The 14,930-nt window shown below is 34.3% G+C and overlaps 1 protein-coding gene across 1 annotated transcript in view; it reads right to left on the reverse strand.

Moving 5' to 3' along the window:
- The window catches only part of LOC106463713 (lysyl oxidase homolog 2A-like), a 23,895-nt gene that overhangs the window by 8,046 nt on the left and 919 nt on the right, over positions 1 to 14,930 (reverse strand). Inside the window, exons 2-3 of the mRNA XM_013923775.2 lie at positions 3,552 to 3,715; positions 1,882 to 2,025 (exon numbers count right to left, since the gene is read on the reverse strand). Of these exons, the coding sequence (XP_013779229.1) occupies positions 1,882 to 2,025; positions 3,552 to 3,715 (308 nt within the window). The remainder of the gene's footprint in view (positions 1 to 1,881; positions 2,026 to 3,551; positions 3,716 to 14,930) is intronic.

Genomic DNA, 14,930 nt, shown 5'->3' on the forward strand with positions numbered 1-14,930 from the left:
ATATATATATATACACACAGTATTGAACAAAGAGGTCACATGACCGGATATTGTTGCAAAACTTAGAAGAGGAATCTTGGAACCCAAGGATGTTGGTTTAGAGTAGGGTTGTTTTGTTCAATTAAAATGGATTCCTTGATTTTTCGTCTGTTTATGTTTGGTTCTTTGTTTAAAATGACTGTGTTTTTGATAGATATACTAGGGTTCTTTTTAGTTGCAATGGTGGAAAACATGGGTACGGTTTTTTATTGTGTTCTGGTCAATCTGACTTTTCTTGATGGTTAGGATACTCGACTTCCAATCTGTGGATCGAGGGTTTGAATCCCGTTCCCTGAGCACGCTCGTCCACGGTTCGTTGGTAAAGAGTAACCTAAAAGTAAGTGCTGTTGACTAGGCCTTCCCTCTAGTATATCACTTTAGAATTAGGGACGGCTAGCACAGATAGCCCTCGTGACGCTTTGTGCAAAATTGTAAACAGGAACAAATAAACAAACATACAAAATACATAATTAAAAGAATAGATAAATGATTACACTATATGTTATAAGAGGCCTCAAGATCGTCTTACTTAGTCATGATTTTGTCTCTTGCCTTTGACGTAATCTCTATTCATCCCTAATACACCGATAATCCTCTAATCATTATTATTATTTTGAGAAACTGTTGTATTTAAAATACCTACTATCAATCAAACGAAATTGAAATGGCCAAGCTAATTACGTTGTAAAATCCTTATCTGAACAAATAATATTCATGTGAGGATCTGAATTTTAAACATCTGACATTATTCATATTACTTTTTGACAATGGGAAACCGCAAATAACTGTATACAACTGAAGAAGATTAGAACATATGTTTGAAACTTATTTCTGTGTGGTAGTACAGAACAAAAATTACAATGCTACTATTTCAACACTGAAATTATCACACAATATTAGACTGTTTCATAATTAAAATTATTCATAATCATGCTTCGAAAAAGAGATTCACACCACAACAATTATTATTATAAATAGCTTATAGAAATAGTGTGTGTTCTTACCAGTATTGTGTTTGTTGTGCACCAGCTGGCCTGATGAACTTTGTTTTCAGCAAAACACATAGTCGGCAATAGATATGACGAACATAGTGTGGTTGAAATACTATCATACTGTGACATGTTCTTTCGTTTCACTCACTCTTTTGAATTATTTAGTGAAAGTAATGTGATGTCTAACACACGTAACAACAACGAATTAGTTTATTTCTTATTTCACCTTTGTTATACGATGCTTTCACTCATAAACAAGTTGTAGGCCTAAGTGCACCTAAAACATTTCAACATTAACTCTAAATTATATGTAGGCCTAACTACAATGTTTCAATACATTACCCTGGATGTTATTTAAAATATTTGAAAAGTAATCTTAACGTATAATTATTATCAAGTAATCATTTTTATTGTTGAAATTTTCAATGGTTTATAGGATTTTCGTAAGGTAAGCTGAGGCGACTTATAGATAGTGTTGAAAAATAAATATCTCCATTTAGTTATCACACTTTTATGTAGTAAATAAAGCTGGCATAAACGATATTTCTCGCTCTAATTTAGATATACCTGTTATTTAATATTGTCATTAATCGTTGACGAAAATATTTCTAACAACGATGGTACCCAGCTGGTTAATAAATGCATCCTAATTATTATAAGGTTTTGGTTTTTGACATTGCATAATGAGTTGAACTTAGAGTAATGGTTTGTGTAAACCCGGAATGTGAATGGCTTGCTTTGACTAGCAACCTTCTAGAGTCAATGATATTAGAATTCAAATTGTTTTCACTGGACAGTTTAACGATCCTCTGATATGAGGTGTAGAATCTAGAAAATAAGAATGTCTCACCATAATCGTTATTCTCCTGTAGTCGGTAAGCATGAGACGCTAAACAATTTTCTTCCATGGCACACTGTAAATACAACAGCTCTCGATCCTCAAGGTAAGTAGAACGTTCAATTTCTTTTTCATCGGGAACAAGGTCTGGCAAAACTGTAAATATACATATATATATATAGAATTGTTAAAATTACAGATAGTAACTCACATTGTATACCGAGCCTTGTAAAACTGAATAGAGAAAACCATCAGGCATAAACTAAAAATTGCTTCTGTATATCTTTATGTCCACTTTTCAAACCCATACTTTAACCAATCGAACCCAACTTTGGCACCTTAGGGTTTCTCTGTGAGTGCCATACGGTTCGGAATTTGTATATAACCTCTTCGTTATACCAAGAGGGCATACATACGGTTCGGAATTTGGATATAACCTCTTCGTTATACCAAGAGGGCAATACTGTCTTTCAGTTCTGACCAGTCTCAACCAAACTTGGCATGAACCATTAACCCCACCCCCAGGGAGTGATATAGGGGCTGGTGTTCTTATCTTGCACTCCTATGTCACTCTCCGGGAGCTATTATGTCTTCCCCATGCCCTGAACGGGTACGCCAGCTAGTTGAAAATAAATAAAATACCACACACAAGGCCTTATAGTGCTTGCAAAATACATTTTGTATAAGTAAAACAGGAGACACTTGCTCTGGTAAAAAAGAAAAGAATCATTAGGCACAGTAACTGACAGAGGTAAAAATGTAAGTAAGTTAAAACTTAATGAACTTTTCTGACGTATGAAAGATATGTAAACTATGTATAATATAACATTTATTGTGGTAAACCTACCATATTTTAGCTTTCAACTGCGTAGGTAGGTATTTGAGGCCGGGCTTGGTCTAATAGTTAACGTCCCAAATTGTGGATTCGATGGTACGTATATTGCATTCCGTTGCTCAAAAAATAAATCGCTGTCTGCAATTTGAGGACATAAGTGCTTTCAAAGAGCGATGGTAAAATGTCATTATTCAATTGGAGTAGCCTAAAAGTTGACGGTGAGTATTACCGGCTGTCTTCTCTCTACTCTATCAGTTTAGAATTAAGGACGGTTACATCAGACAGCTCTTGTGTAGCTCTACGTGAATATCCGATCCAAAATATCCGAATTTGCTTTGGTCACAACTCAATGATAATTAGTGACCATTTGTAAAACATTAATGAACCATCGTTAATATATTACTTATCGTGGTTAACCGTCTTCTATTGGTGGTTAGTTGTATAGCGTTTAGGTATCATATTTAATATATTACTTATCATGGTTAACCATCTGCTATTGGTGATTAGTTGCGCGTCATGAAAACTTTTCTGTAATTCAACATCTAATCCTACTTGTAGTAGTGATTATTTGTACATCTGGAGGCTTAACTTGAAGTTATAATAATTTCTTTTAAGGCATATTATGGTACTATATTAAGAGTTAAAAACACAAAATCCGACTTTTTTTTTCAGAATGAAAGGTAAAATCTATATTATTAGCTATAGCCAACTAGTTTCGGTAACACAGTTACCATTATCAGGGCTAACCCTGATAATGGTACCTATGTTACCGAAACTAGTCTGCTATAACTAATAATAGAGATTTCACTTGTAACTGTACCAAACCACTTTGGAGTTATAAACATACCAGTAGTGCAGATGACCCCTGCAATGCTTTCATCTTTTCCTGGACACTCTACATGTCCAGTTTCATCGTGCAAACAATCAGCTAGGCTATCCTCGTCTCCTGTACATGATACTCCACTGAGAATCAAATCTTCGTATTTGCCTCCAAAGAAAGAGCTCTGTAATTACATTAGATATTTTGTAAATGTCGTACAGGTAGTTATATACACCCTGAAAGGTTGAAATTACTGACAAGTTTTAAGTCAAGGAGTAATCTGATGATATTTCTGTAGACTATGCTATAAACACGACCTCAATAGGCCGAGTAACAGAGGAAATATATCATTATTATCGACATGTAATAAGAATAGAAGGGTTTTCGAAATTTAGATTCTAAGTATACATATAAGAATCATAACTAAAATATATGATCAGTTTTCAAGTCCAGCATTATTTCTTACAGATATTAATGCTATAGTACTGTATTCCCCAGTTAAAAAGAATTTCCTTTTTGTTTTTAACGTGTTGTGACTTGATAGCAAATATACTTTCAGACAAATATTAAGTTAAATTTTGAATTTCCATTGAGAGGAACATTTTACTTTTAAGAGTGAGTTCGTTTCTTTGTTTTTGTTTTCTTATAACAATTAAAGTTAGTGTCTTTTGTGTTATATGATAATGTTAAGTTAAACAATGAACAAGTAAACGCTTCGTAAAGGTGCTTTACGAATTATATGAAAAATTAAATTTAAATCGTGCTATAGAATTTTTAAATTCGTAAAAATCGGCTTTACAGTTACCTAACAAGTCTCCCAAACGTTAGTGCTGTTTAGGAATTATTGAATTTGTAATGTTTATTTCTGTGAAAAATCTCTCAGACGAAAGTGCTATTTAATGTTAGATGGCTTTATAATGTTCTTTAATGTAAATTGCAGAAGTTAGTACTGATTAGTGATTATTGACAATTTTCGTTCCTGTAACAAGTCTCCTAAAAGTCAGTTCTGGTTAGTGTTTAGTGTTTTTGGGGTGTTCTTCCCTGTATTAAGACTTTCAGAGGTTAATGCTGCTCGGCATTTAGTGACTTTGTAATAATCTTCCCTGTTACATGACTTTTGGAGGCTAGTATTGCTTATTGTTAAGTGACTTTGTAATAATATTCCCCGTTACATGTATCTTGGGGGCTAGTATTACTTATTGTTCAGTGACTTTGTAATAATCTTCTCTGTTACATGACTCTCGTAGACTAGTGCTGCTTATTGTTTAATGATTTTATAATAATCTTCCATGTAACAAGACTCTCGGAGACTAGTGCTGCTTAGTGTTCAGTGACTTTGTAATAATCTTCCCTGTTACATGACTCTTGGAGGCTAGTGCTGCTTATTGTTTAATGATTTTATAATAATCTTCCATGTAACAAGACTCTCGGAGACTAGTGCTGCTTAGTGTTCAGCGACTTAGTAATCTTCTTTCTTGTGGTTAAATTCCTGTACATTCTACATAAAATTATGATCACGGAGGGTATTTACAAATCGATTGTTTTTTATATCATTCGAGCGACAGTGAAATTTACGTTGTAGCGAATTTACTATGATTAATTTCTCAACACAACCAGGTTAAACACTTGAGTCAAAATTTAGATAAATGAGAATTTGCTAAGCTTCCGTCTTTCTTGTGTATGACACTAAACTATGTAAATATTTCGTTTATATGGTTATCAATGTTTAATTTTAAAAGGATATTATGAGAGATGAAATGTGATATAAGACTAAAAATATCTCTAATAGCAAGACTACCCAACTTAAGATTCAAAACGTTCTAGTCGTTATAGGTTTCAGTTTTCTGTTTCACCAATTTATGGCATTTGGTATTTTTATTAAAATTGTGTTCATGAATTTATTTCATTTCTTAAATGAATTTAATACGTAGCTCGCTTACTTTCAATAAGAAGTACATAGTTATAGAATTTACAGAGTGAACTCTTGCTTAGTTTTCTGTAGCATAAACGCCCCCCAGTGGCTCAGCAGTAGGTCTGCGGACTTATAATGCTAAAAGTCGGGTTTTGATATCCGTCGTGGGCTCAGCACAGATAGCCCATTGTGTAATTTTATGCTTCTACAAACAAACAAATATATATGACACAAACTTGGTTTTGTAGAGAAATGTGCTTGAGTATGACAGAAGATAGTGATCACATAACTCAAATTTGCTTTGGAAATATACACAAGTCTGTATAGACCGAAATCTAAAAGCTTTTGTAGCACCAACGAACAACTCTCTGTAAACAGAAATTTAATGGATTTCGTAGCACCATCATTTGGCTCTGTATAAACCAAAATTTTAACATCCATAGTAGACCACCATTCGGCTCTGTTTAAATCAAAATTTTAACATCCATAGTAGACCACCATCCCGTTCTGTTTAAATCAAAATTTTGTACAATGCCCCCCCCCCCCCCAGGGGCACAGCGGTATGTCTGCGGACTTACAACGCTAGAATTCGGGTTTCGGTATTCGTGGTGGGCAGAGCACAAATAGCCCATTGTGTAGCTTTGTGCTTACTCACAAACAAACAAATAATTTTGTATAATCATCAGATTCTGTATAAGCCGAAGTTTAAAAGCTTTTGTAGCATCGTCACCAAGCTCTTTGTAATATAATATTTAATAGCTTTTGTAGCACTGTCATCTGGCTCTTGAAATTATGATCATATGATCATACATCTGAGTAAATAGAGGGACATATATCTTCAACTTCCGTTTTATCGAGTTATTCTCTATCCAAATATCGTAGTTCAGTAAACATTATTTTCTGGACTCACCTGATAAATCACATTCCTGTTTCCGATAAGAAACGGTGTTTATAAGCATAAATGTCGTTTAGGATAATTTTTAAATAGCACCAGATTTCGAGACAGTACCAAAATATGAAACAGCTTTCTTTCAAGAAAAAACAAAACAAAACATTATTTAGGTATTGTGTAGGTTCACTACTATTGTTGAATAATAGAGATTAAAAAACGATAATGAAAATATGTTCGCACTATTGATCTTTATTCCATTTGCAAAACATTATTTGCAAGGTTTTAGAGTTAGACTTACAAGGCCCGCCGGTGGGAAAGCGAAAAGTCTTCGGATTTACAACTCTTAAAATCAGGGGTTCGATTCCTCTCGGTGGACGCAGAATATACCTCAGTGTGGCTTTGTTATAACTAAACACACACACACACATTACAAGAGAGCAAACTTGGGTTACCGAGATGGTAAGTTAGGATGTCCCCAAAAAACTTTTATTTTTAAATGTCCTAATTTTCAGGCCTAATGCCATTATGTGGATGGTAACTAAGCTATTAAGGCCAGAAGTGGTGTAACTGAAGAAAAAAAAAAACATTGTCTCAAAGGCCTTTTTGTTCAATGAAAAAACTAAATTTCTTGATTTTTTAAATTTGTATGATATTTATATTTTATATTTATATCATATTTATATTTTATATTTAAATTATATTTATATTTTATACGTTTTTCTATTTTTTGATATCTTTTTTAAGGTTCAATAGAAATGTAAGAAACCAATGACAAGTAGCACACCAGAAACTCGAAGCAAAGTTGTTCTAAGTATTTAATTGGAAATACAATAGATGATGATGAATAGCAAACGATCAGACAACTACTTACAAATGGCCAAGATTTGAGGTGATAGTTTTCACTACATTGATGCTAAAAGGGTTTTCAAAGATAAGAATAGATGATGGTAATTTTGAAAGTCCTATGTCATCACTGATCTCTGACTAAAAGAAATTTATGATCGAATTCCCTCAGGCATGCCTATTGAGAAAAATACTCAAAAAAAATCCTCAATTTATATCAGTCTTCCAGAAATTTGGCAAAAATAAGTCCCGTCAAAGTGATACCGAAAGAAAGAAGACAGAAGATTTTGTTCTCAAACTAAGCCACATTTGTCCATTGCTTGGTGAGAACGCTAAGGAAAAAAAATCAAATAAGACAGACTGCAATCATCCCAATCACAAAAATCAGACATTGCCTTCATTGATGATCAGTTCAAAGCGCCAAAAGATGGGGGAATAAAATTATTCTAAGCTGAGCTGGACATGAAATACGTCTAACAACGTCAGAGGAGGGAAGTGAGGCTGAACTGTTCATTGACTTTATCTTCTTCACAAGAAAGTAGCGTATCAGATATTACCAAAGCATCCTATGAACAAGAGTCGGAAGATGTTGATGACTTGGAGAAAGATGTCAACTTTGATCACATCCAAGAAAGAAGAAGACAGAGAGAAGAGACAATACCCTCAAAAATGCCACGAAACATTTTAACTCACTCAAGTGTTTTAGCTGCCGCCGATCGAACAAAGCAGACATCTCTAGGAGAAATAGTTTATGCGTTAGCACTTTTACAAGCAGTTGGAGTCGAACCTCAAAAGTGTGGTAGTAGGTAAATCAAACTGATACAGAAACCGAGTAATTCAGCGAGAGATAATTGCAGTAATAATCAAAGAAAAATGTCAATTTCCTCCCATTTTATTTCTTTATTGGGGCAGTAAAATATGCTGTGATGCAGAAGGCAAGTTTGAAGATCGATTGGCAGTTCTTGTATTAGGGAACCCAAAGGAATGCTCAGAAGGAAAACTTCTTGCTTGTCAAGAAATAAAAGATAGCACAGAACGATCACAAGCCCTAGAATAAAATGTTTACTTATACTAAGAAAATTGCCCGGCATGGCCAGGTGGTTACGGCGCTCGACTCGCAATCTGAGGGTCGCGGGTTCGAATTCCCGTCACACCAAATATGCTCGCTCTTTCAGCCGTGGGGGCGTTATAATGTGACGATCAATCTCACTATTCGTTGATAAAAGAGTAGCCCAAGAGTTGGCGGTGGGAGGTGATGACTAGCTGCCTTCCCTCTAGTCTTACACTGCTAAATTAGGGACGGCTAGTGCAGATAGCCCTAGTGTAGCTTTGCGCGAAATTCAACAACAAACAAACTAAGAGAATGGAACATTTCTGACACAATTGTTGGTATGGTGTTCGACACAACTGCTGGGTGAATAAAAGGAGCAGCAATTACAATTGAAAAAGAGCTAGGTCGTCCTTTACTTTATTTAGGGTGTCGTCATCATGTTTTGGAACTTATCCCAAAACATTTAGGGGAAAAATCTAATGGGAAAAAATAAAACCCCTGATATTAAAGTATTCTCTGATTTACACGTCAAATGGGAAGAACTTGATACAGAAACAAGTGATGCTTATCAAACCCTCGAAATATCCAATAATTGGCTTCTTTCAAAAACAAAAAAGAGGCGACCAAGTTTATCTTCGATTTTCTTCCCCCAAACTCCATTTACAAGACATCTGGCGATGACTACTATGCATGTGCTTCCCTTACATTGATTGTATTTGGCAAAAACCCGCCTAAAGGAAGAAAATTTTACAAACTGTGTCCTTTATCCTCTATAGCATTAAACTAAGTCTTTTCAGTCAGTTGAACCTCTCGATAGATAAAATATCCAATATAAAAAGATTTGTCACATTCTTCTCAATTATTTATGTAAATCACTGGTTAGGCTGCAAAAGAGCAGAAGATGCGACATTAAATGACATTTTGCTTCTAAAAGAAATGCTCATGTACACTGAGATCGACAAAGAAATTGGGATAAAGCTTCGGAAGTTTTTGAAAATTATTCCTGAAATAGTTCTCTTTGTCTTTTTTCAGACAATGTGAGTACAGAAGCAAAAGAGAAAGTGGCTTTGAGATTGTGTGCTTTTAAAGACAAAAAAGGATTTACTCAAAAGGAAAACCAATTCTTATAAAACCAAGAGAATCTCAAGAGAGTATTGAAGGGATAACTCTTGAGTCACTTATAAATCCTTCTTCATGGTTTTTTTTTACTCTGTGTTGAATGATTTTTCAACCAGGCTCACTAAAAGACCATCATCATGGCAAGAAGACCCTAATTTTCAAAGTGCACTATAATGGGTTAGAGGGCTTTTGGTAACTAATGGTAGTGCAGAACAGAACAGAACGAGGCATCCATCTCATAAACGACTATACAAAGATTTTAACCAAGGATCGACAGCAACAAAAATTCATGTTAGAAGTAATAGTCTTACCAAAAACTTTATCCAGGTTGCTCGAAAGAGTTTCTATCACTGAATATATATCACTATCACCATATCTTTAGAACAAATTTCTCCTTTAAAATGATGTTCTGATCTTTTGGATTTAGTTGATTTAAATCATTTTTTAACATTTTCATAATCTTTTTAGCATTAAATTTCTGTAAACTCTCAAAATTAACTATTTTACCTAATGATAAATGTTAATTTGCTTATTCTTAGTTATTTTCACTACTTATAGCTCATTTATGTTTTGATATATTCAACAAAACATATCTAAAATAATTTACAAATTAAAAAAAGACAAGAAAATAGATACATTTTTAAGACACATCACAACCTTTAACATTAATTTTTGTTTTTTAAAATTAGATAACATTATTTAGTGCCTAATTAACATTTCGAGTCATCATACAAGTCTTTTAATCAAATTTTGACCTGAAAATGTAAATCCAAAAAAACTTCAAAAATAAAAAATAAGTTTTTTCATTGAACAAAAAGGCCATTGAGGCAATGATTTTTTTTATTCAATTACGTAAATTTTGGTCTTAATAGCTTAGTTACGATCCACGTAATAGCAGTAGGCCCGCAAATTAGAACATTAAAAAAGTGTTTTTTGGGACACCATAATGGTAGGCCTATTGTATATAATGTAGTCGTTTTAAGCAAAGGTCTATAGTCTAATAATTGTGTATTCTTTCGTATTTGAGAAGAAAACTACATGTCAAGACGGGCAAAGCATGTCTTGAATAAAAATGTTTATTACAGCGTTTAAGAACATAGTCAAATTAAGTACATACAAATTCTCAACACAATAAAACATCTATACTATGAGACAATAATACTATGAGAGATGAGTTATGAAATATATTTATGTGTGCTGTAAATATATTCATGTAAGTTTAAAGTAAAAGAGTTGAAGTAAGAATGATGTATGTTATGTGTATTGAAATAAGATTTATACATGTGTGTTGAAAAAAAATGTGTTGTAGTAAGGTCTTTCAGGTTTCTGTATAGCAGTTCGAAGGGATAAAGAAAATTAGCATAATTCTGTTTTCGCGGAGGAAGAGAGAAATTAATACCTTTATCTAATGTAGATTTACATTGGTTACTTAGTGTAATATTAGTGAGGTTCACAATCAAATTATCAGGATCAAACTGTCAGAAAAGTTGTTAATCAATTTGCTCAACTTCACATTTCGGACATGTTCAATTCGGGCGATTTTTCTGTCGTTGTGTTAGTAAGTTTGTTGAAATAAGTACGATGTGTGTTGGAGTAATTGTATTGAAATATGTACGATGTCTGTTGTAGTAAGTGTGTTTAAAAAAGTACGATGTGCATTATAGTGAGTGTGTTAAAATAAATACGATGTGTGTTGGTGTAACTGTATTGAAATAAGTACGACGTGTATTGTTGTAAGTGTGTTTAAATATGTACGATGTGTGTTGTAGTAGGTAAGTGAGGTAAACTAAAAAAAAACGTGTCAAGTAAGTTTCATCTAACCATAACTATCAAAGTATCATGCATAAGAACTGGAAAGAAAACGTACAGCTCTTAAAAAATCTGACTTTTTCTACCTCTTCCTTAGGGTAACACACAACATGGAAATGCATTCAGTAATTTGCCTAGACCACTATTAGATAACTTCAAGTGTTGACCTAGACCTCTTCTAGATAACTTGCAACAGTTGACTTAGACTGCTACTGGACAACTTGCAACTGATGACCCACACAACTATTGTATAACTTGCAACTTTTGACCTAGACCACTATTAGAAAACTTGCTATATTTGATCTAGACCGCTACTGGATAACTCGCAATTGACGCTATTATCCTAAACTGCTAAAAGATAACTTGCAACTGTTGAACTAGATCACTACTGGATAACTTGCATATGTTGACCTAGACCACTACTGGATAACTCGCAATTGACGCTATTATCCTAAACTGCTAAAAGATAACTTACAACTGTTGAACTAGATCACTACTGGATAACTTGCATATGTTGACCTAGACCACTACTGGATAACTTGCAACTGATGACCTAGATAATTATTGGATCATTTACAACTTTTGACGTAGACCACTATTAGAAAACTTAAAACAGTTGATTTAGACAAATGCTGGATAACATATTGTTACGTCTCTGGACGTTAGTTAATTTCCCGTATAATTTCTTTCCGATGAAACTTAAGCGACGCAAGTCCTTTTGTAAATAAAACTAATTTATTCGTTCTCAATACAACTTTGCAATACACTTAATTTCCACAGTCACACTATAACTTAAACAAACGCTATAATTCACAACAAACGAACGATTCACGTGCTTGACTCAATTGTCGTCTCTATCTCTGTCTGCAATTCAATTACATTGTTGCCGTCACTTCTTGGTGGTCTTATATACAAGAATACCGCACATCTAGTAAACACTCGAGCATTCAAGAACCTTCGAGAATATCATGACGTGTTACTAGCGTCACGTGACTTCCGCTGTCGTAACAATATAATTGCTGACCTTAACCAATACTGAATAATGTGAAACAGTGGACCTAGATCATTATTAGATAATTGACAACTTTTGCCCTAGACCATTATTAGAAACGTTGCAACAATTGACCTAGACCATTACTGGATATCTTGCAACTGTTGACCTAAATACTTACTTGGTAACTTGCAAGTGTTGCTATTGTCCTAAACTACTAATAGATAACTTCTAACTGTTTACCTAAACCATTACTAGATAACATGCATCAGTTGACCTACACCACTATTGTAGACAACTTGCAATTTTTTACCTAGATCACTATTAGAAATCTTGCTACAGTTGGTCTAGACCACTCTTGAATAACTTGTAATTATTGATTTAGGCCACTACTGGATAATTTGCAACAGTTGACCTAGATCAGTACTGGATAGCTTGCATCTGTTGACCTAGACCACAATTAGATAACTTACTACAGTTGACCTAGACCACTATTATAAAAGTTGCAACAGTTGATCTAGACTACTACTGGACAACTTGTAACCGTTGACATAGACCTCTAATGGATAAATTCCAACTGTTTATCTAAACTGTTACTAGATAACTTGCATCAGTTGACCTACACCACTATTTTAGAAAACTTGCAACAGTTAATCCAGACCACTACTGGATAACTTTCACCAGTTGACTTAGACCAATATTATATAACTTGTGACTTTTGACCTAGACCACAACTGGATATCTTACAACTGGTGACCTAGACAATTAGTGAATAACTTGCAAGTGTTGCTATTGTCCTAAACTACTAATGGATAACTTGCAACTGTTAACCTAGACCACAACTGGATAACTTGCAACTATTGACCTAAACCATTACTAGATAACTTGCAATTTTTTACCTAGATCACTATTAGAAATCTTGCTACAGTTGGTCTAGACCACTCTTGAATAACTTGTAATTATTGATTTAGACCACTACTGGATAATTTGCAACAGTTGACCTAGACTGCTACTGGATAACTTGCAACTATTGACCTAAACCACCATTAGAAAACTTGCTACAGTTGATCTAGACCACTACTGGATAGCTTGTAACTGTTGACCTAGACCACTATTACAAAACAGTCGATTTTCATCACTACTGGATAACTTTTAGTTGTTTATCTAAACCACTATTGAATAACTCGAAACAGTTGACCTACACCATTATTAGAAAATTGGCAACTTTTGACATAGACCACTATTAGAAATGTTGCAACAGTTGATCTAGACCATTATTGGATATCTTGCAACTGTTGACCTAAACACTTACTTGATAACTTGCAAGTGTCGATATTATGCTACAATACTAATAGCCAACTTTCAACTGCTGACCTAGACCATTGCTGAATAACTTGCAACTGTCGACTCAGACCACTACTGGATAACTTGCAACAGTTGGCCAACAAGTTATTCAAGATTGGTCTAGACCAACTGTTGGAAGTTATCTAATAGATGTCTAGGTCAACAGTTGCATGTTATCCAGTAATGATCTAGGTCAACAATTGCAACTTATCCAGCAATGGCCTAGGTAAACAGTTGCAAGTTATCTATTTGTAGTTTGGGACAAGTTATCCACGAATTGTCTAGGTCAACAGATGCAAGTTATGAATTAGCAGTTCAGGACAATATCAACACTTGCAACCTATCCATTAATTGTCTAGGTCAACAATCACAAGTTATCCAGTATCACTCTAGGTCAACAGTTGCAAATTATCCAGTAATGGTTTAGGTCAACTGTTACTAGTTATCCAGTAGTGGTCTAGGTCAACTGTTGCAAGTTTTCTAATAGTGGTCTAGGTCCAAAGTTGCAAGTTATTTAATACTGGCCTACGTCAACTGTTGCAAGTTATCCATATATTGTTTAAATCAATGTTTACAATTTATCCACTAGTGGTTTAGGTCAACAGTTGAAACTTATCCATTAGTGTTCTAGGTCAACAGGTACAAGATAATCAGTAGTGACCTAAGTCAACTGTTGGAACTTTCTAATAGTGGCCAGTAGGGGTCAAGGTCAATGGTCTAAGTCAACACTTGCAAGTCATCCAGTAGTAATATAGACCAAAAGATTCAAGTTATCTAATAGTGGTCTATGTCAACAGTTGCAACTTATCTAGTAGTGGTCAAGGTCAACAGTTGCCAGTTATCTAATAATAATGTAAGTCAACTGTTTCGAGTTATTCAATAGTGGTTTAGATCGACAATTAAAAGTTATTCAGTAGTGGTGAAAATCAACTGTTTTAAATTGTGTAATAGTGGTCTTAATTATTGATTTAGACCACTACTGGATAATTTGCAACAGTTGACCTAGACCACTACTAGATAACTTGCAACTTTGACTTGGACTGCTACTGGATAACTTGCAACTGTTGATCTAAACCACCATTAGAAAACTTGCTACAGTTGATCTAGACCACTACTAGGATAGCTTGTAACTGTTAACCTAGACCACTATTACATAACTTGCAACAGTTAGTCTAGTCCATTACTGGATAGCTTATAACTGTTGACCTAGACCACTACTAGATAACTTGCAACTTTGACTTGGACTGCTACTGGATAACTTGCAACTGTTGATCTAAACCACCATTAGAAAACTTGCTACAGTTGATCTAGACCACTACTGGATAGCTTGTAACTGTTAACCTAGACCACTATTACATAACTTGCAACAGTTAGTCTAGTCCATTACTGGATAGCTTATAACTGTTGACCTAGACCACTACTAGATAACTTGCAACTTTGACTTG

Source organism: Limulus polyphemus, unplaced genomic scaffold (genome assembly GCF_000517525.1).
Source record: "Limulus polyphemus unplaced genomic scaffold, Limulus_polyphemus-2.1.2 Scaffold1467, whole genome shotgun sequence".
NCBI lineage: Eukaryota > Metazoa > Arthropoda > Merostomata > Xiphosura > Limulidae > Limulus > Limulus polyphemus.